The sequence below is a fragment of the Eumetopias jubatus genome, unplaced genomic scaffold (assembly GCF_037043125.1).
Source record: "Eumetopias jubatus isolate StellerSeaLion01/CBP00866 unplaced genomic scaffold, mEumJub1_p1.0 scaffold_3, whole genome shotgun sequence".
NCBI lineage: Eukaryota > Metazoa > Chordata > Mammalia > Carnivora > Otariidae > Eumetopias > Eumetopias jubatus.
Genome location: NW_028274809.1, coordinates 127,510,793 through 127,535,191, shown reverse-complemented (window position 1 = coordinate 127,535,191; position 24,399 = coordinate 127,510,793). Strand labels below are relative to the sequence as shown.

The window sequence follows — 24,399 nt, the reverse complement described above, 5'->3', positions numbered from 1 at the left end:
ATTTATACAAATTCTATGACAGTAATCTGTGGTGGGGAAAAAACTCAAAAGTGGATGCCTTTGGGGATATGGGGTAGAAATTAGTTGGTGGGGGTATGAAGGAACTTTCTGAGGTAACCATAATATTCTTTATCTTGATAGGGGTTTGGGTTACCCACGTATAAGCATGTGTCAAAACTCATTAAATATTATACTTAAGATTGATGTTCTCATCATATGTAATTTGGGGGGGGAGGGCATAGGGAGACCATAACCATATACTGAATTTGAATTAATAGATATGTATGGCTACAACCTAATTTGAAATGTATATCAAAACAAACAAACAAACAAAAAACCAAGACAGACTGATGGATGGATAGATATGTGATAAAACAAGTTTTGGAAAATGTAAACAGTAGAATCTAAGTGGTAGGATGACAAGCACAAGAAATCCTGAACCTGATGAACGTTGGTCTGGAAAGGAAAATGACTCCCAATTATCAAGATGGATTATATTTCTTTTAAAGTACCGGTTAACATTAGCACCTATTCTGCTTAAGACAATCAAGTATAATCTACATCCATTCATATTTACACTTAAATACATAAGGACAGGCATACAAACAAGTAGAGTAGAAGTAAAGAAGTCCCCAAAAGTAAAATACCACAGGCCAATGTACCATCTCCAGGCGGCCCCGGTAACTTGTTTTTCCCCGGAGCAGCTATGAGCAAGCGAAACCAGGTTTCGTACGTGCGGCCGGCCGAACCGGCGTTCCTGGCTCGCTTCAAGGAACAGGTCGGCTACAGGGAAGGGCCTACCGTGGAAACCAAGAGAATCCAGCCTCAGCTCCCAGATGAAGATGGTGATCACAGTGACAAAGAAGATGAACAGCCCCAAGTGGTGGTTTTAAAAAAGGGAGACCTGTCAGTTGAAGAAGTCATGAAAATTAAAGCAGAAATAAAGGCTGCCAAAGCAGATGAAGAACCAGCTATAGTTGATGGAAGAATCATGTATCGAAAACCAGTCAAACGTTCCTCGGATGAAAAATATTCCGGTTTAACAGCAAGCTCAAAAAAGAGGAAGGCAAATGAAGATGAAATAAATAAGCAGGACTCAGTTAAAAAGAACTCACAAAAGCAAATCAAAAACAGTTGCCTCCTTTCTTTTGACAATGAAGATGAAACTGAGTAAGTGTAAATATTTTGGACTTAGTCATGCTTATGAGTATATGGGATGTTTTTTACAGTGACACTTTTTCTTTCCTATTTAAAGATAATACAAGTTCATTATAGAAAATTCAGAAAAAATTTAGTATGATAAAAATTGTATCTACCAATACCCCTTTGACATGAGGCTAACTCTGTAGATATTAACTACTATTAACATTTTGGAACTCCCACGTGTGGGGTATTTTTTAAACAAAATTGAGATTATATTGCATATGTTTTCTGTCCTGCTTTTCACATGACATTATATTCTGAGCATTTTTCCAGATCAGTAAAATTCAAAAATTTAAAAAAAAAAAAAAGTAAAATACCACAACTACAAAGCCTCAAAAATCCGAACATTTTCTCTAGAGAAAAAAGCAGCATGGGATCGTTCGCAAAAGGCCACAATGAATACTCAGATTAACTCTTCATGTTGTGAACTAATATTCAGTGCCCTCCATACCGAAGACTCACCTTATATTTTCATTTCATCTTGCATGTCTCTCCTTTATGAAGCTTTCCCTGAAGGCTCCACTCCCCAAAGATATTATCCACCCCTCCTCAGAAAATTCCATTAATTCTTTGTATTTCTCTTATAAGACTTATGAAATTTATGTCTACTGGGAAAGAGAAAACTGTTAAAAGGATTGGGCATCAGGAGGCCAACTCTACCTGCACAACCTAAGATAAATTACTTAATCTTGTTTTCTTGTATGTAAATTGCAGATAACAGGACTTTACCTCACAGGGTTATTATAAAGATCATTATGCTTAGCCTCCTGCATAAAGTACCAGATAAAAATTACTATTATTATTATTCTATTATCTCCATATAAGCCTAACTCAGTACCAACAATATTTAATAGGTATTCAATTTTTAAAAAAATATTTCAGTTGAAAGAGCAAGTGAATAAGCTATTCATGTGTTACTGATTGATAGACTATTGCTGTGGCCCACATATATAAACATACTTAAGTAACTGCCCTTTCTGTTTAAGGATGATCCTAGTAAATCATCTGTGGTTACTGACAAAAACACATGAGCTTCACGTTGGTTCTTCTGAACTTTGCTTTTATTTTATCCCAAAAATACTAGATTTTTTTCCATTACCCTCATTTTCACCATGATTTCTAAGGGCAATTCTCTTCACTCCCTACCCTAACCTTGTGGTCCTATCACCCAAACACCTGGATAATAGTGAACCCAAACCCTCCCCGTGCCATCTCTGTTAAAATAGTCAGTTATGGCCCATTTCCGATATTCCTTGCTTAGAGGCCTTCCAAATGTTCATCTTTATGCACATTTGAAACTTCAGATATACTAAGACATAAAATTAACAAGATAAATTGATAAATTGTTATCAGCATGATCATTCTTTCAATGTGAAATCTTCAGGCAAGAAAAGTATATGATTTATACTCTGGCAAAAAGAAGAAATAAAAGGCAAAAAACTAAAAGTTTTTAAATGTTCATGCCATAATTTCCATTATACAGCAATAAGTGCCAAATTTCTATTCTCTTGTTGCACAGCTCTCATAATGTGGAACTTACACAGTCTCCCTTAGTCAAAGGGATAAAACTCAAATCCAAGCCTCTAATTTCTTTTATTAAAAAAACAAAAAAGTGGGACTCAAAATAAGATAGATGGGAAAGAACATCCTAATGACAAGGGATTAGACAATGGGATGCCTGGGTAGCTCAAGTGGTTAAGTGCCTGCCTTCGGCTCGGGTCGTGATCCCAGGGTGCCGGGATCAAGTCCCACGTCGGGCTCCTTGCTCAGCGGGGAGAGCCTGCTTCTCCCTCTGCCTGCCGCTCCCCCTGCTTGTGCTCTCTCTCTCTGACAAATAAATAAAATCTTTAAAAAAAGAGAGAGAGAGATTAGACAAAATATCACTAATCAAGGAGTATGATAAAAATCATGGTCACTCAACAGAGTAACACCTACCAGTTGTTATCTGGTAGATAATATTCAAGCCTTCTTAATTATAGGAGGGAAAAGGAATTAACGTCTGAGAACTGAAGTCTTCCTCCAAGGATACTAAAACACATTAGTAATCAGGATACATGTGTGGAAAAATTTCCTTGGTCCACTCACCAAGCATCCTCAAACAAAAACTTCTCTATGGGTTGTACCACTGTACTACTGAAATATTCACTAAAATTACATCACTGATGCTGTAACATATCATTTTTTAAATTCTTTGAGTTAGGGGTGCCTTGGATGGCTCAGTTAAGCATCCAACTCTTGGTTTCCGCTCAGGGTTGTGGGATCAAGACCCACATCGGGCTCCATGCTTAGTATGGAGTCTGCTTCAGATTCTTTCTTCCTCCCCCTCTGCCACCACCCCCCCCACTTGTGTTTTCTTTCTCTCTCTCTCTCAAATAAATAAAATCTTTTTTAAAAATTCTATAAAATAATATAACATCAACAAAAAAAATTTGAAGAAACAGAAGATATATTCAAATGTCATCTTCTTGGATAAGTCATTCTTATTTTCCTAGAGCAAGGGTCTACAAACTACTGCCACCAGATCAATTCTAGCTTGCTGCTTTATTGTAAACAAGATTTTATTGAAACAGGGCTATGCCTGTTCATGGACATATTGTTTAAGGTTGACTACAGTATAATTAAAAATATGTATTTGGTCTTTGCCCCCAGTTTCTAGAACATATCTTCAATACCCTTGGCATTTCATAGGTGTCTTTTGTTATCCATTATTAGTCCCTTTTGATTATACCTAAGGTTATGCTAACAAGGTGACTCGTGGTCAGTCCCTAGATAGTTTAAAAAGAGGGGCTAACCATAAAAGACTGAGCATGTGACTACAGGGCTAGAGACTGAGTTCAATTATGTAGTCAATAATTAAAACAATCATGCCTACATAATGAAGACTCCATAAAAACTCTTGAACAGTGAGATTCAGGAAGCTTCCAGGTTGATAAACACACTGATGTGCTGAAAAGGTACCCAGAAAGGGCATGGAAGCACTGTGCACCCACTCCCCACCTCCAACACCTTGCCCTATACATCTCTTCCATTTGGCTGTTTCTGAGTTATATCTTTTATAATAAAATTAGTTGTAAGTACGGTGCTTTCCTGAATCTGTGAGTCATTCCAGCAAATTATTGAACTTGAGAGTAGGGCTATACTCAGCCAGGCAGAAATGTAGGAAGCCCCACTTGTAGCTAGGGTCTCAAATGGAGACTTATGGGACCAAGACCTTAGTTTATATGGTTTGTACTAACTCTCAGTTGTTAATGTCAGAATTGAATTGAATCACAGGACACCTAGTTGAGTTGAGAGAATTAATGATGCTGCTGCCTTTCTATACAACTCCAAAGTTGAGTAGCTGCAAGAGACACAATATGGCCCACAAAGCCTAAAATGCCTGGATCTTTATAGAAAATGTTTGCCTACTCCTGTTCTAGAGAAATTAGTCTCTCACAGCCTCCTGTGTTTAACATTTTGGGTACAGATCACAAACACATTACCTATTATATTTATATACTTGTCTATCTCCTCCAGGATATTACTACTTATGAACAAAAAATAGTTTTATTGTCATTATATCTTTAGGATCAACTTCTTGGCATACAGTTGACAGGAGCTTAATAAAAATACTGATTTCAAAAAAAAAACTTCTTAAAGCATGTTTCTATCTCAGTGTATTTTATTTCCTACTTTAATATCAGTCCTATGTTCTGATTCTAAAAGAAAAGAAAAAAACAAACACTGAAAGATCATGGATTATTAGCATGCTAAAGCCTGAAAGGACCACACACATTATCTAACTCAATCTTTATTTTCAGTCAGGGAAAATAAAGTCCAGAACACTTAAATGACTTGCCCAACTAATTATTAACAAAACCAAGGTTAGGATCCAAGTCCAAAATGAATAATCTTTTCACTAACAAATCTTTTTAACAAGTGAAAAAGGAAGAATAACATAAGTAAAACTAAACCTTATTCAAAACGTACCACCCAAAAGTACTCTCCATTCATGCTACTCAGAGTACCAGCCAATGAATGAAGAGACTAAATCAGAACATGAATTAACATACAGCTTCTTTCAAAAGAAACCTTTGCTATGGAAAACAAACAAACAAAAACAATTATTTGAAATAAACAACGTGCCTACAAACAAAGTTGATTTATATTTTGGAATTTATATTCTCCTTGTCTCTTCTTAGGCCAAGAAACATTTCACAAATATTCAAACCTGTTTTTGGGGCCACATTTTCAATAGCAATGTATTAAATGAACATTTGGTATAGAAGCAGAAACTGTTAATAATATAACGATCTGTCACATATATAATTCATATACAAAGTTCCCACTTTAAAGGAATAAGAGGGAAAATAACACCTATTTCATTTCATATATATGGATTTTCATATACATGTGTGTAGATACATATACGTGTAGATACAAATATAAAGAGAAAGAGAAACAGAAGCTCAGAGAGATATAATACTTGGCTCAAGGTCACAAAGCAAAGAAAGGATTTGAATTCAGATTAATCATACAACAAAGGCCAAGCTCTTTACAGAAAACCAGGATACAAAAAACAGATTTGACTCAAATAGCATTTACACAGCAGAATAGAATTCATGGCTTTTTTACCATGATTTTTAGTCTTCCAAAGTTAACTTTTTTTAACTTTTTTTTAATTTTTCTTGTTCCCTTTTTCAACCAACATCTTATCAATCCCTTTTTTAAAAAATCTTTTTTATTTTTCATTTTTAGAGTCATATTCTATCCCTTCATAGTAGTTACCCTTATTTCTGGTATATATATATATATATAAGTTGTTCTGTCTTTAAAATTTGAGATTCAGTTTCTACTAACAGATCAAAATATACCCTAAATCTCTAGTATATGGCTTTGTTCTAGTCTCCTGCCTGATCACATTCTCTGCCTTTTTTTTTTAAAAATCCTCTTTTCTTTTTTCAAACTTATCTTATCAATTTCTTTCATAAAATCTTTAATAATTTTCATCTTTACAATCATATTCAATCCCTTCATCGTATTAACCCTTATTTTTGTACATCTGTAAGTTTTTCTTTCTTGAAAACTTTGGGAGACACTTTCTTCTAACAGACCAAAATACGCCCAAAATCTAGTGTGTGGCACTGATCTATGCACCAGCCTGATCATATTTGATCATAGTCTGTTTTTTTTGTTTTTTCTTTATTTTTTTTTTGCTTTTTTCTTTCTTTCCCTTTCTTTTCCCCTGGTTTCAAGTCTTTTCTGATTTGTTCAGTGTATATTTTCTGGGGACGTTGTTACCCTGTTAGCATTTTGTTCTCTCATTCATCTATTCTCCTCTGGACAAAATGACAAGACGAAAAAAATCACCTCAACAAAAAGAACAAGAGGCAGTTCCGACTGCCAGGGACCTACACAATGCGGACATTAATACAATGTCGGAACTAGAATTCAGAATGATGATTTTAAAGATACTAGCTGGGCTTGAAAAAACCATGGAAGTTATTAGAGAAATCCTTTCTGGAGAAAAAAAGAACTAAAATCGAACCAAGCTGAAATCAAAAAGGCTATTAATGAGGTGCACTCAAAAGTGGAGGCTCTGCTAGGATAAATGAGGCAGAAGAGAGAATTTGTGATAGAGAAGACCAAATGATGGGAAAAAAAGCTGAGAAAAAGAGAAATAAACAAGTACTGGATCACGAGGGCAGAATTTGAGAGATAAGCGATACCATAAGACAAAACATTAGAATAACTGGGATCCCAGAGAAAAAGAAAGAGAGAGAGGGGCAGAAGGTATATTGGAGCAAATTACAGCAGAGAACTTCCCTAATTTCGGGAAGGAAACAGGCATCAAAATACAGGAGGCACAGAGAACCCCTCTTAAAATCAATAAAAATAGTCAGCACCACAACATCTAATAGTAAAACTTATGAGTCTCAAAGAAAAAGAGAAAATCCTGAGAGCAGTTCGGAGAAGAGATCTGTAAACTACAATGATAGAAACATTAGACTGGCAAGAGACCTATCCACAGAGACCTGGCAGGCCAAAAAGGACTGGCATGATATATTCAGAGCACTAAATGAGAAAAATATGCAGCCAAGAATACTATATCCAACTAGGCTGTCACTGAAAATAGGAGGAGAGATAAAAAGCTTCCAGGACAAACAAAACTAAAGGAACTTGCAAACACAAAACCAGCCCAAAAGAAATATTGAAAGGGGTCCTCTAAGCAAAGAGAGAGCCTAAAAGCAACATAGACCAGAAAGGAACACAGACAATGTGCAGTAACAGTCACCTTACAGGCAATACAATGGCACTAAATTCATATCTTTCAATAGTTACCCTGAATGTAAATGGGCTAAATCCCCAACAAAAGACACAGGCTATCAGATTGGATAAAAAAACAAGGCCCATCGATATGCTGTCTGCAAGAGACTCATTTTTAGACCCAAAGACACCGCCAGATTGAAAGTTAGGGTGTGGAAAACCATTTACCATGCTAATGGACACCAAAAGAAAGCTGGGGTGGCAATCTTTATATCAGACAAACTAGATTTTAAACCAAAGACTGTAATAAGAGATGAGGAAGCATCTCTTCTGTATCCTACCTGAAGGGTCTATCCACTGTATCCTACCTGAAGGGTCTATCCAACAAGAAGATCTAACAATTGTAAATATCTATGCCCCTAACATGGAAGCAGCCAATTATATAAGCCAATTAATAACAGAAACAAAGAAACACATTGTCAACAATACAAGAATAGTGGGGGACTTTAACAACCCCCTCGCTGAAATGGACAGATCATCTAAGCAAAAGATCAACAAGGAAAAAAGACTTTAAATGACACATGGGACCAAATGGACTTCACAGATATATTCAGAACATTCCATCCCAAAACAACAGAATACACATTCTTCTCTAGTGCCCATGGAACATTCTCCAGCATAGATCACGTCCTAGATCACAAATCAGGTCTCAACCGTTACCAAAAAATTGGGATCATTCCCTGCATATTTTCGGACCACACTGCTTTGAAACTAGAACTCAATCACAAGAGGAAAGTCGAAAAGAACTCAAATAATGGAGGCTAAAGAGCTTCCTACTAAAGAATGAAAGGGTCAACCAGGAAATTAAAGAAGAATTAAAAAAATTCATGGAAACAAATGAAAATGAAAACACAAACTGTTCAAAATCAGTGCGATACAGCAAAGGCAGTCCTGAGAGGAAAGTATATACCAATACAAGCCTTTCTCGAGAAACAACAAAGGTCTCAAATACACAACCTAACCCTAGACCTAAAGGAGCTGGAGAAAGAACAGCAAATAAAGCCTAAACCCAGCAGGAGAAGAGAAATAATAAAGATCAGAGCAGAAATCAATGAAATATAGAAACCAAAAGAACAGTAGAACAGATCAACGAAACTAGGAGCTGGTTCTTTGAAAGAATTAACAAGACTGATAAACCCCTGGCCAGACTTATCAAAAACAAAAGAGATGGTATGTTGGCGGGGATGTGCAGAAAGGGGAACCCTTCTACACTGCTGGTGGGAATGCAAGCTGGTGCAAACACTCTGGAAAACAGTATGGAGGTTCCTCAAACAGTTGAAATTAGAGCTACCGTTCGATCCAGCAATTGCACTACTGGGTATTTACCCCAAAGATACAAATGTAGGGACCCAAAGGGGTACGTGTACCCCAATGTTTATAGCAGCAATGTCCACAATAGCCAAACTGTGGAAAGAGCCAAAATGCCCATCGACAGATGAATGGATAAAGAAGATGTGGTATATATACACAATGGAATATTATGCAGCCATCAAAAGGAATGAGATCTTGCCATTTGAAACGACGTGGATGGAACTGGAGGGTGTTATGCTGAGTGAAATAAGTCAATCAGAGAAAGACATGTATCACATGACCTCACTGATATGAGGAATTCTTAATCTCAGGAAACAAACTGAGTGTTACTGGAGTGGTTGGGGGTGGGAGGGATGGGGTGGCTGGGTGATAGACATTGGGGAGGGTATGTGCTACGGTGAGCGCTGTGAATTGTGCAAGACTGTTGAATCACAGATCTGTACTTCTGAAACAAATAACGCAACATATTTTAAGAAAAAAGAAAAAGAAGAAGATAACAGGAGAGGAAGAAAAGGGGAGTATGTCAGAGGGGGAGACGAACCATGAGAGATGATGGACTCTGAAAAACAAACTGAGGGTTCTAGAGGGGAGGGTGGTAGGGGGATGGGTTAGCCTGGTGATGGGTACTGAGGAGGGCACGTTCTGCATGGAGCACTGGGTGTTATGAACAAACAATGAATCATGGAACACTGCACCAAAAACTAATGATGTAATATATGGTGATTAACATAACAATAAAAAAATAAAAAATAAAAAATAACAAAAGAGAAATGACCCAAATAAACAAATCATGAATGAAAGAGGAGAGATCACAATCAATACCAAAGAAATGCAAACAATTATAAGAACATATATGAGCACCTATATGCCAGCAAATTAGAAAATTTGGAAGAAATGGAAGCATTCCTGAGATGTATCAACTACCAAAACTGAACCAGGAAGAAATAGAAAACCTGAACAGACCTATAAACACTAAGGAAATTGAAGCAGTCATCAAAAATCTCCCAACAAACAAAAGCCCAGGGCCAGATGGCTTCCTAGGGGAATTCTACCAAACATTTCAAGAAGAATTAATACCTATTCTTCTGAAACTGTTCCAAAAAATAGAAACGGAAGGAAAACTTCCAAACTCGTTTTATGAGGCCACCATTACCTTGATCCCCAAACCAGACAAAGACCCCATCAAAAGGAGAATTACAGACCAATATCCCTGATGAACAGGGAAGCAAAAATTCTCACCAAAATACCAGCCAAGAGGATCCAACAGTACATTAAAGGGATTATTCACCATGACCAAATGGGATTTATCCCTGGGCTGCAAGGTTAGTTTAACATCCGCAAATCAATCAATGTGATACAATACATTAATCAAAGAAAGAACAAGAACCATATGATCCTCTCAATAGATGCAGAAAAAGCCTTTGACAAAGTACAGCATCCTTTCTTGACCAAAACTCTTCAGAGTATAGGGATAGAGGGTACATACCTCAATATCATAAAAGCCATCTATGAAAAACCCACAGCAAATATCATTCTCAATGGGGAAAAACTGAGCTTTCCCCCTAAGGTCAGGAACACGGCAGGGATGTCCACTATCACCACTGCTGTTCAACATAGTTTTAGAAGTCCTAGCCACAATAATCAGACAACAAAAAGAAATAAAAGGCATCCAAATCAGCAAAGAAGTCAAACTCTCACTGTTTGCAGATGATATAATACTTTATGTGGAAAACCAACAAGACTCCACCCCAAAACTGCTAGAACTCAGACAGGAATTCAGTAAAGTGGCAGGATATAAAATCAATGCACAGAAATCAGTGGCATTCCTATATACCAACAACAAGAAAGAAGAAAGAGAAATTAAGGAGTCGATCCCATTTACAATTACACCCAAAATCATAAGATACCTAGGAATAAATTTAACCAAAGAGGCAAAGAATCTGTACTCAGAAAACTATAAAATACTCATGAAAGAAATTGAGAAAGACACAAAGAAATGGAAAAACGTTCCATGCTCATGGATTGGAAGAAAAAATATTGTGAAGATGTCAATGCTACCTAGAGCAATCTACACATTCAATGCAATCCCCATCAAAATACCATCCACTTTTTTCAAAGAAATGGAACAAATAATCCTAAAATTTGTAAGGAACCGGAAAAGACCCTGAATAGCTAGAGGAATGTTGAAAAAGTAAAGCAATGCTGGCAGCATCACAATTCCGGACTTTCAGCTCTATTACAAAGCTGTCATCATCAAGACAGTATGGTACTGACACAAAAACAGACACATAGATCAGTGGAACAGATAGAAAGCCCAGAAATGGACCCTCAGCTTTATGGTCAACTCATCTTTGACAAAGCAGGAAAGAATGTCCAATGGAAAAAAGACAGTCTCTTCAACAAACAGTGTTGGGAAAATTGGACAACCACATGCAGAAGAATGAAACTGGACCATTTCCTTACACCATACACAAAAATAGACTCAAAATGGTTGAAAGACCTAAATGTGAGACAGGAGTCCATCAAATCCAAAAACAGCAACCCCTTTAACCTCAGCACTGAAGCTTCTTCCTAGAAACATCGCTGAAGGCAAGGGAAGCAAGGGCAAAAATGAACTATTGGGACCTCATCAAGATAAAAAGCTTCCGCACAGCAAAAGAAACAGTCAACAAAACCAAAAGACAACCCACAGAATGAGAGAAGATATTTGCAAATGACATATCAGATAACGGGCTAGTATCCAAAATCTATAAAGATCTTAAGAAACTCAACACCCAAAGAACAAATGATCCTACCAAGAATTGGGCAGAACACATGAACAGACATTTTTCCAAAGAAGACATCCAAATGGCCAACAGACACATGAAAAACTGCTCAACATCACTCAGCATCAGGGAAATCCAAATCAAAACCTCAATGAGATACCACCTCCCACCAGTCAGAATGGCTAAAATGAACAAGTCAGGAAATGACAGATGTTGATGACGATGCAGAGAAAGGGGAACCCTCCTACACTGTTGGTGGGAATGCAAGCTGGTGCAGCCACTCTGGAAAACAGTATGCAGGTTCCTCAAAAAGTTGAAAATAGAGCTGCCCTATGACCCAGCTATTACACTACTGGGTATTTACCCCAAAGATACAAATGTAGGGATCCGAAAGGGTACGTGCACCCCGATGTTTATACCAGCAATGTCCACAACAGCCAAACTGTGGAAAGAGCCAAGATGTCCATCGACAAATGAATGGATAAAGAAGATGTGGTATATATATATACAATGGAATATTATGCAGCCATCAAAAGGAATGAGATCTTGCCATTTGCAACGACATGGATGGAACCGGAGGGTGTTATGCTGAGCGAAATAAGTCAATCAGAGAAAGACATGTATCATATGACCTCACTGATAGGAGGAATTCTTAATCTCAGGAAATAAACTGAGGGTTGCTGGAGTGGTGGGGGGGTGGGAGGGATGGGATGGCTGGGTGATAGACATTAGGGAGGGTATGTGGTATGGTGAGCGCTGTGAATTGTGCAAGAATGTTGACTCATAGATCTGTACCTCTTAAACAATACATTATATGTTTAAAAAAAAAAGAAGAAGATAGCAGGAGGGGAAGAATGAAGGGGGGGAATCAGAGGGCGAGATGAACCATGAGAGAGGATCGACTCTGAAAAACAAACTGAGGGTTCTAGAGGGGAGAGGGGTGGGAGGATGGATTAGCCTGGTGATGGGTAGTAAAGAGGACACGTTCTGCATGGAGCACTGGATGATATACGCAAACAATGAATCATGGTACACGACATCAAAAACTAATGATGTAATGTATGGTGATTAACATAACATAATATAAAAAAAAAAAAACTGTGTAGCCCAGATTAAGTCAGTACTTCCCTGTGCCTAGGTTTCCATATCTGAAAACCAGATAATCTTTGAAATCTTATCTTCACTAATATTCCAGAATTCTATATTCAATTCAGAGTCCTGTTTAAAATATGGTACTCCTGATAATTAATACCAAAATTAGCAATCTAAATACAACAGGCGACCCCAATTCTGATAAATCAAGTAAACAAACTGTATATCCTGCTTTCCAGGTAAAAGTAAGGTTACTTCTCGATTTCTGGTTTTGGTAATTAGGACAAAAATGAATTTCCAGAAAGTACATTTTCACATGTATTTTTTAACAGTAATTCACAAAAAGCAGTCATTTATTTCATTAAGAAACAGTCTAGCAAACAATTTAAGCAAATATCAAGCATTAGAAATAACTACTTTCATCCAACTCCTACAAAACAAATTCTTACATTTTATTGTAATTGTTTCTTCAACTCTGAAGCAATGTTTACAATTTGCCTTCCAAAGTATTTGCTGACAATATAATGCATTTTAATTTGTTGCCATATTGATTTCCATGAATGATTTAGGCAATTTTTACCAGAGCAGGGAGAACAAGTTTTTCCCCAGTGATATGTGGTTTTTAAATTGTTGCTATTAAGTCAATGCATTAGTTAGAAGGAGGTTTACAGACACATAATAGGAATACCCAAAATATGAATGGCTCAAACAATATAAGATTATAGATATGTATCTGTATAAGTATATACTGTATATGTATACATAGACACAGAGATTTATACACATATATACATATAAAGAAAGAAAACATGCTAGCATATTAGTTTATTCTATATTTCCAATGGTTCATTTATTTTTGAGATGTTCCCTTCTAAACTGGGCTGCCCAATAAAAATATAAGCCACATATGTAATTTTAAATTTTATTAACCACATTAGAAGAAAATGTAAACAGGAGAAATTGAGTTACATTTTACTGAACCCAATATATCTAAAATATCATTTCAACATGTAACAAATATTTTTAAATTATTTTTACATTTTTTATACCAAGTCTTCAAAATCAAGTGTGTGTTTTATGCTTTCAGAACATTTCATGTGGTCACTGACCACATGTGGCTGGTGGCTACCAAAAGACTACACAGCTCTAGACAGGCCTAACCATGTTTCAAACCTCAACTCAAGCATCACCGCTTGTATGAAGCCCTCCCTTGACTTCATCAGTATGTCACTCCCTTCAGTGTGGCCCACTATACCCTAATTTATTTCTATCATAGGAGTTTATACATTTAATTGCCTGTATTTATCAGCCTCTACAGTATTAAAAACTCCAGGGCAGGGACTTGTCTTGGTCATTGTATCCTCAGTGCCTAGCATTATATATGATGGCTATTCAATAAATATTTGTTTGAACAAAATAGGTATGTAGTCAGGTATGGAAGCTAGGCTAAAAATTAGTATATATAATCAGACCCAGTAGACCAATATTTAAATAGGGAAGGGAGGAAGGGCAAACAAAAGAACAAAAGAACTAGATAACCTTCAAATTAAATATAGTACTCTAACTTGAATAATTAAATCAGTTAGAAAATAAATTAAGTCAACTATAGAATGCTATCATTCAGTAACAGTATATATTAAACATTAGTATCTGAGTATCACAATACAAAGCAAAGCTTTTATAAGATCTCTGGTTTTTCTTCAGGAATAAACTACATTAATAGAGTCCCTTTTTAACAAGTAGCAACATATATCACAAATGTGATACATCTAATTATTTTCTCATAAACTACCTCCCCATTAACATATCTTTATTCTTTTTACATACAAAGAGAGTAAATTAAAACTCTAAGATACAAAATACATTATCATATTGATCCAAAACCCCAACCACTCTCTCTGGAACTGTAATCTATGTTGTAAATGTCTATATCCCATATTTTCTAAGCAGGTCATCTTCAATTTATTTCAGAGTTTGGCAGCATAATTTTTCAATGTTAATTGGGTTCAGCTGTCATTCTGAATGACAGTTTGTCAGGCAGTAACTAAAATACATTAGTTTACCTTCAGAGTGCAATCACTAATCACGTTGAACATTATTTCTAGATTTTTTAAAAAGCCCAATATAATTAATTTTAAAAAATCAGCAAATCTGACTAAAATATATTTGCTCAATATAATTCCCATAAAGGTATCTAAGTGAGTATTTTCACAGAGAAAAATGCTTCTTAACAGCCACTCAACCCAACCCTAAAATAAGTCAATCATCCTAAAAACGAATGCTTTTGATCCTAAGGCCCAGATGAGAAAATGTTAATGGTTCAAAACAATTCCATGACCATTCAGACAATCTTGCTGAACTGTGACCAATTAGTTCACTCAGTCCCTGGGTGGTACTAATGAGACCAAGGAAATGGGTTACATTTCCATTTGAAGCTAAACTTAGTATAGTCAAAGGTTAAAAGACTGCACCTACAATCCCACCCAGTTAGGGCCTGCTGTCTGCCAGGTGGAGGACTTCAACAATAATAGCAATGAAACAAGCATGTGAATGTGAACAGATTAACAGATAGGAAAAAAAAAAAAATCACACCTTAGCATATTTTATTCATAGGAACAGATACTCCAAAGAAACCTACAATGTGAAAAGTCACACTTTGGTAAAGATGAATCATTAAATCTCAACTCTTAAAAACCAAGACAAGTAAATATGCTACCTTATAAATAGCTGCTGCATTATTACATATAATAATACTTGACCTAGCTTCTATCATTTTTTTCTGGAACATTCTTTCAATTCTGGAATGCTGGTAAATGAAAAACTATAATTTGATGTGCAGAAAGAAAAAACCAGCGTCCTTTCAGTGGTGGGAGGGAACAGGATTTCCTTACAGAGGAAAAAAAGTTCAAAACAGTACTAATACCAGGGCAGTTAAAGGAAAAGGCTTATTTGTGGTGATCCTGATACTCACTGTATCAAGCCAGCTTGAATTTTCCTCTACATTTCAGAAATCCATTAACTCTACTTTGATAAAATGTTGTAATTTTTATAATTCTGATTTTATGAGACTGAAAAAATTCAAAATAACTTCCAACACCCTCATTTCCATTCCTTTTATCTCTTCCTCCACCTTCTCTCTTAGTCATGAACTACAAATGCCCACAGAGATCTAGCTCCTTCAAAAGGGTAGGCACTGAAAACCAAACTCACCTTCTCTCTCCACAGGGCCCAAATTTACACAGGTGTATTTGAACTACAACTTCACTCAATAAAACACAGGTGTCATATATCCTGTTATCAACCACCTTTTCAAATCTCAACCTAAACATATTTCTAATTAATATTCATTGAGTGCTTACTATGTACCAGACCCACCACCAGACATCAGGAATCTCTTCTCACATCCCTTCCCTCAATGACACCTTAAAAATGTGAATCTATCATCCCCTTTTACTGATGAACATACCCTAATAGCAATGTTAAGAGTGAATCTTTTTTTTCTCCAAAGGTAAAGGGTAACTATATGAGAGTTTAGAAAGTCATGAAAAGTATAATTTACTTCCCAGTTTTTAATACAAGACCTACGGAACCTAATTACTGAGTTAGTTGTATACCTAACAATTAAGTTAGCGTAGATAAAAAAATAAAAGAAATATAATGTGAGCCACATATATACTTTAAAAATTATCTAATAGACACATTAAAACAAGTAAAAGGAAACAGGTGAAGTTAACATATACATACATAAAACTTATTTATAATAAAATAACCGAAGAGGCAATATAACCAAAATACTTTCATTTCAACATGTAACGAACATAAAAATTAATAATGAGATAGTTTACATTCTTTTTTTTTCAAACTAAGTCTTTATAAATCGGTGTGTATTTTAAACTTAAAACACATCTACATCCTTACTAGCCATATTATAAGAAGTGCTCAACAGTCCCAAAATGCAGTGGCTTCTACACTGGATAGTATAGCTACAAACAAGCAAAAAGTAGCGGCACTTTAAAACAAGTAGTAAATATAGAAAAAGACAAATTGACAATGAGACAAAGTTTTCATTTGACTTAAAAATGGCATAAATATAGCCATGATTGATAAACCTTTAGTAAGTTATTTAAGATAAGCTAGGCCTACGGGTGCCTGTGTGGCTAAGTCGGTTAAGCATCAAACTCTTGATTTCAGCTCAGGTCATGATCTCAGGGTCTTAAGATCTAGCCCAGCACTGGGCTCTGAGCTTAGCATGGAGTCTGCTTGCCTCCCCATCCCCAACTCCCCCCCACACACACACACAAAAGCTTGCTCTTTCACTCTCTCGCTCTCAAATAAATAAAATCTTTGAAAGAAAAAAGATAAGCTAGGCCTATCCTGCAGCGGTATAAAAGACAGATATATTATTTCTTAAAAACAAAGGAAAAAAGGGTTTAAAACTAAGCAGTTATCTTCAGAAGCTGTATATTATATAAAATGAGTTCAAACAGATATGGGCATGCTCTCTAGAAGCTTGTAACTAGGTAGGTAACATGACAGATTTTTAAAGAACTACTACTATCTCTATTCCACGTAATATTCAAGAACTAGGAGTAAAGAACCTGAGTCATATAGAAATTACTTTTTCTTATTGGAGACTATGTTCTTTTGGTTCCATCAACAAAGAGACTGATCATGCAGACCATGAATTTATAAATGTAACATACAAATATAGTCTCCAGGGTATCTTATCTGTGTTGCCAATGGAGACTGGTTTAAATAAAAAACTCTTACTCTTTGAAGACATATGCCAACTGAAATAAGCCAGATACAAAAGGACAAATACTATATGATTACATTTACATGAAGTACCCAGAAGAGTCAAACTCACAGAGACAGAAAAGTATAAAAAAAGTACACTTTTTTTTTTCAAAAAAAAGTATAAAAGTATAATGGTGGTCACCAGGGCCTGAGGAAAAAGGACTGGGGAGTTACTATTTAATTGGTACAGAGGTCTAATTTAGGAATATGAAAAAAGTTCTGGAGCTGGATGGTGGTGGTGGCTGCACAACAATGTTGATGTACTACCAGTGCTACTAAACCGTACACTTAAAAACAGTTATACCGGTGAATTGTCTACGTGTATTTTACCACAATAATTAAAAAAAAGACTTCGAACAAGCTGAGGTAGCTTTGAAATAAACCTAGCAGTAACGACATTTGGAAAAACAAAAATGAAAAAAAAAATTTTACTGTCTTCTAAAGCCATATTTACCACCAACATTAAAAATACATTTTCTTTATCAAGATATGCCCATATGGTCCTCTCAATTGATGCAGAAAAAGCATTTGACAAAATACAGCATCCTTTCCTGATTAAAACTCTTCAGAGTATAGGGATAGAGGGAACATTCCTCAGGTTCATAAAATCCATCTATGAAAAACCCACAGTGAATATCATCCTCAATGGGGAAAAGCTGAGAGCCTTTCCCTTAGGATCAGGAACACATCAAGGATGCCCACTCTCATCACTATTGTTCAACATAGTACTAGAAGTCCTAGCAACAGCAATCAGACAACAAAAAGAAATTTTATTTCAATTTGGCATTTCAATTGAATTCAACTGAATTTATTTCAATTCAAAATGGCAAAGAAGAAGTCAAACTCTCTCTCTTTGCAGATGACATGATATTTTATGTGGAAAACCCAAAGACTCCACCCCCAAATTACTAGAACTCATACACCAATTCAATAATGTGGCGGGATACAAAATCAATGCACAGAAATCAGCTGCTTTCTTATACACTAACAATGCAACTGTAGAAAGAGAAATTAGAGAAACGACTCCATTTACAATAGCACCAAAAACCATAAGATACCTCGGAATAAACCTAACCAAAGAGGTAAAGGATCTATACTCTAGGAACTACAGAACACTCATGAAAGAAACTGAAGAAGACACAAAAAGATGGAAAAACATTCCATGCTCATGGATCAGAAGAATAAACATTGTTAAAATGTCTATGCTACCCAGAGCAATCTATCCCTTCAATGCCATCCCGATCAAAGTTCCAATGACATTTTTCAACAGGCTGGAACAAACAATCCTAAAATTTGTATGGAATCAGAAAAGACCCCCAATCGCCAAGGAAATGTTGAAAAGGAAAAACAATGTTGGGGGCATCACGTTGCCCGATTTCAAGCTCTATTACAAAGCTGTGATCACCAAGACAGCATGGTATTGGCACAAAAACAGACATATAGACCAATGGAACAGAATAGAGAGTCCAGATATGGACCCTCAACTCTATGGTCAAATAATCTTCGACAAAGCAGGAAAAAACATGCAATGGAAAAAAGACAGTCTCTTCAATAAATGGTGCTGGGAAAATTGGACAGCCACATGCAGAAGAATGAAACTCGACCATTCGCTAACACCATACACAAAGATAAACTCAAAATGTTGAAAGACCTCAATGTGAGACAGGAATCCATCAAAATCCTAGAGGAGAATATAGGCAATAACCTCTTTGACATCGGCCACAGCAACTTCTTTCAAGATACACCTCCAAAAACTAGTGAAACAAAAGCAAAACTGAACTTTTGGGACTTCATCAAGACAAAAAGCTTCTGCACAGCAAAGGAAACAGTCAACAAAACAAAGAGGCAACCCACAGAATGGGAGAAGATATTTGCAAATGACACTACAGATAAAGGGCTGGTATCCAAGTTCTATAAAGAACTTCTCAAACTCAACACCCAAAAAACAAATAATCAAGTCAAAAAATGGGCAGAAGACATGAACAGACACTTCTCCAAAGAAGACATACTGATGGCTAACAGACACATGAAAAAATGTTCATCATCATCAGCCATCAGGGAAATTCAAATCAAAACCACACTGAGATACCACCTTATACCAGTTAGAACGGCAAAAATGGACAGGGCAAGAAACAACAAATGTTGGAGAGGTTGTGGAGAAAGGGGAACCCTCTTACACTGTTGGTGGGAATGCAAGTTGGTACAGCCAGCCACTTTGGCAAACAGTGTGGAGGTGCCTCAAAAAAATTAAAAATAGAGCTATGCTATGACCCAGCAATTGCACTCCTTGGTATTTAGCCCAAAGACACAGATGTAGTGAAAAGAAGGGCCATATGCACCCCAATGTTCATAGCAACAATGTCCACAATAGCCAAACTGTGAAATGAGACGAGATGCCCTTCAACCGATGAATGGATAAAGAAGATGTGGTCCATATATACAATGGAATATTACTCAGCCATCAGAAAGGATGACTACCCAACTTTTACATCAACATGGATGGGACTGGAGGAGATGATGCTAAGTGAAATAAGCAGAGAAAGTCAATTACCATATGGTTTCACTTATTTGTGGAACATCAGGAATAGCATGGAGGACACTAGGAGAAGGAAGGGAAGAATGAATGGGGGTGGAATCAGAGGGAGAGATGAACCGTGAGAGACTATGGACTCCAAGAAACAAAGGGTTCTAGAGGGGAGGGGGGCGGGGGATAGGTTAGCCCGGTGATGGATATTAAGGAGGACACGTACTGCATGGAGCCCTGGGTATTATACAAAAACAATGAATCATGGATCACCACATCAAAAACTAATGATATATGGTGACTAACATAACAATAAGATTAAATTTAAAAAAAAAAGATATGCTCATTTGTTGAAAATAAATATCCTGGATACATAACATTGTTTTTAAAAATTGATATGGTAAAGTAGTAGCTAAATTAATATAGCATATCAGAAATAGTTTTTAAATGTTAATATCAAAGGATTCATTTGGAGACATTCATTTCCCAACAACAGCACTTACATTCCTTCCTAGTTGGATATAGTAAAAAACAACATTTTAAAATGTTATAGCTTCAAGAGAATAGTGCATTAAACTACATGGTGTCTTCCTGAAAATTATCTGTGGAGTTTCAGAGATTAGGATAGTAGAGGAACACAACAATTTGGAAATAACATGAACACTAGGTTTTAGAAAATACCTGATAACACACCTTATGTCTATTCTATTATCTTAGTCTCATGCACATGGCTACAAGGTGGTAAAGGGAAAAGTCCATTTCTTCTAGCAAGACCTCAACTAAATGCAGATTTTGCAAACTTGTGTGTAGCTCTCCTTAGCTACTCATAAAGCCCAAGTTATCTTACCACTCACAGAAATACCTGCCAAGCTAAGCATTAAGGAAAACAAACAGTATTCAAATGCACATATATGAAATTCATATCCAAATAATTAATTTTTAGTAAGAGCAAAACATCAATAAAAGCACTAGAAACAGAGGTCAATGCCATCAGTTAAATTTTATCTATTCAGCTTAAGTTTCTCTTCCGAGTTATGATACACTCAAAATTAAGTCTCCTTTAACCTTTGCCAGTATGAGTCACTCCTTTATTTTTTTTTAAAGATTGTATTTTTTTAAGTAGTCTCCACCCTCAATGTGGGGCTAGAACTCACAACCCCGAAATCAAGAGTCACAGCCTCTACCGACTGAGCCAGCCAGGCACCCCACTCCTTTATTTTTATAGGGTACTCATCTGGTATTTATTGAATGCCTACTATGTGTACATAATTATTACACAACAGTATAACAAATACTATATCTTTCAACAATCAAATTACACAACAGTATAACAAATACTGTATCTTTCAACAATCAAAAGAAAGGAAAAGTTGATAGGAAAAAGATCTACCCCCTCTATATCAAAAAGCCAATTTATCAGAAGTCTGGGTGAGTACAAATAAGATACCTACATACACAGAGCTCCTGAAATAATTCACTGAATTGGACTCTAGTAAATTTTACACCTCCCCTGAGCAAGCCCTCGAGGCGGAAAAAATGTGAACACTCATGGAATAAAAATAGGGGGATTTCTATAAGAAGAAATAAAGTTGACCTAACTGTATAGTTAACGTTAGAGGACAAAACCATGGAAACACTTCCTCATGACCTGTGTCCTTTTGCAAGCTATCCCCTCTTTGTAGAAAGCTTTTCCATTCTTGCCCTTTTTATCCTGAGAAACAGTTGCTTGTCCTTCAAGATCCAGTTCAAAAGTCACCTAACAATGTGACATTCCTAGAATCCTCCAGGGCAAGTTAGTAGATCCACTGCCTTTATGGCATTCTATGTAAATCTTTGTAAGTATCGCTATTTACCATTGTAATTTATCTGCTTATTCCTGTACTTCCTGTGAACCTCCAGTTATTGAAGGGAGGGACTATGTAATTCTTTTTTCTATGCCCAATGAGTATCTTTACTCTGGCAAGCGAACACTAGGTTAGGATTACTCAGTAATTTCTTTAATCATCACTTTACTTATCCTGAGCCTGCCTGAGTGAAAAATAAAGAAACAAACAAAACCAGAAAAAAAAAAAAGCATGCTTCTATTTGATATGAGCTGGGGCAAACTAGAACTCTAGGCACCAAGATAAAATGAAAAAAGGACTGGACAAAGGGCCAGGGAATCTAGGTGTTAATTCCTAGTCTGTGAAAGACCGCAGGATCTTAACCTACCTGGTTCTCTTTCCTCGCCTAGGTGAGTGGTAGAGTCAGGCTACCACCCAGATCTGAAGACCCTATAACCCATTTCAAATTTAAACTTTCTTTTAAACATAAACCATGCATATATACACCTAAATATCTTTATCTTCCCCCACGCCAAGAAAAATAAAAATTGAAAGGTTAAAAAAGAGGCAAACATAGAAATTAAAAGAACCACAAAAGCCTGTGAAGACAAGATTTATACCCAAGTCAAAAGTGACCAAAACAAGCAAACTATATCAAAGTGAAAAAAATCCTCATTCCAAAAACAAGTTCAATAAGCAGCACAAAATTCCAGATTCTACAATAGTACTCATGAAACCAAGGTGAATAACACAATGTTCTGATCTCAAGGGATTCAAAATCTCTAGGGTAGTCTGACAAGTAAACAAATATTTAAAATAAAATGTGCAAGTGCTGACTCTGAGGTATGTACAAAATGATATGGGAGAGCACAAGATGGGAGGAAGAGCTTTTAAGGGGGAGCTCAAGGAAGGTATGGCCTAAGTAGGGGATGAGAACTAAATCTTGAAACACAAGTAGGTGTTCTTTAGACGAAGAGAGAAGAATATGATGACTTGAGAAATGCAATAATTATTTAGCAAGTAACAGTCAATACAGTATAATAAAAGAAACATTTTTCCAGTGGTGACTCATATCTCATAAGATTTTTTAAGTAATTTAAATAATTTAAATTCAAGGACTTTGAAAGGGTAATCAAGTTATACAGAATTAGTACAAATCAAGTAAAATAATTTTATGACATTTTATAATAAAATACTGCTTAGATTATTGAAGCTGAAAACACTTCTCTTTTTAAGATACCAGACTTAGTTTAACTTAGACGACTATTTTTATTTCACTGAAGATTTTACACTTAACATCAGGATGATAAAATGAGATAATGCACATCATATGCTTAACATACTGCTTGGCATGTAAGGATTCAATAAGTGTAAGCTGCTATCACTGTCGTCATCATCGTTAAAGGTTTCTGTATATTTTAAAGAGCAATGAACCTGGAAATGGAACATCTAGCTTTGAGTCTCATTTCTCCAACTAAACTGCTTTGCAAACTTGGACAAGCCACTTAACTTCAGCCATAGTTTACTTATTATATTAAAGTAAACACATTCACTTCAAAGGGGTTGGGAGAGGATATTAAAAACATAAGGTATGAAACCAAACCCAATCGATAAATGCCAATCCCTCCCCACAAGTAAAAATTTTTAAGATAGTAGTAGAAATACATATATGCCATCTCTAAATCAGCTGCAGGTTACCTCTCTCAGAAAATGAAGGTATTTGCTAAAGACAAATATATCTAGACATTTACACTTCCATAAAACTTACTATTAATCAATGTTTGCTTTACTTTCTTAAACTGAGAAAGGAATCACAATTACTGTAAATTATGTTACCTAGACCCTAGAATAATTCCTTCTATAACTCATTTGTTTTATACAAGCAAATATGATATATGTGGTGTTTCATATAATACTAATATATAACAAATCTAATTTTTCTACGTAAGATAAATATATTAATGTATGCTATTTTTCTGGTTCAAAGTAATACCTAAAATACCAACATTTAGCCTAAGAAAAGGTAAACAATTCAAAATTAGTTACCATTTATAATACTGTATAACCAATTATTCCCCAAAACTCAAAAATAAATACTTCACAATATAGCTTTTGCTAAAATCACTTTTGTATACAAATCCATCAAACTGTCCTACATACATTTTGATTTCTGAGTCCTGAGTCCTCCAAGAGCTGCATTCCCTACCACAGCACCAACTCATTGAGACTGGCTGGACTCTCCCTTCCAACATCATCTCTTTATAGAGTGCTGGCCTTTGGGATGATTTCTAAGTAGCTTCACTTTGTTTAATAATGAAAAAGACTCTAGCTTTTGAATCTGGAGGCATGAATCCCAACTCTGCTACTTAATACCTAGACAGCCTTCTCTAACTACTTCAACATTTCCTGCAGCCTTAGTTTCCACATCTGTAGAGAAGGAATGTTATCTGCACAAGAAGTTATTCCGAGGACTAGGTAATACAGTACAATTTCACAAGTGTATTTTAAACAGTTAAGAGCTATTAACATATAGGCTAATATTATTTTCCAAAACAACGGATCACAAAATAGTTTTTAA

The 24,399-nt window shown here is 36.0% G+C and overlaps 2 protein-coding genes across 8 annotated transcripts in view; one reads left to right on the top strand and one right to left on the bottom strand.

Annotated features, from left to right (window-relative positions):
* NBEA (neurobeachin) overlaps nucleotides 1-24,399 on the bottom strand; it is a 685,632-nt gene that overhangs the window by 650,711 nt on the left and 10,522 nt on the right. The gene's annotated exons all lie outside the window — the stretch shown is intronic.
* LOC114212388 (uncharacterized protein KIAA1143) lies at nucleotides 692-1,210 on the top strand. Its single transcript, XM_028107251.2, has one exon. The coding sequence runs from the start codon at nucleotides 707-709 to the stop codon at nucleotides 1,172-1,174; it is 468 nt and encodes a 155-aa protein (XP_027963052.1). The 5' UTR covers nucleotides 692-706; the 3' UTR covers nucleotides 1,175-1,210.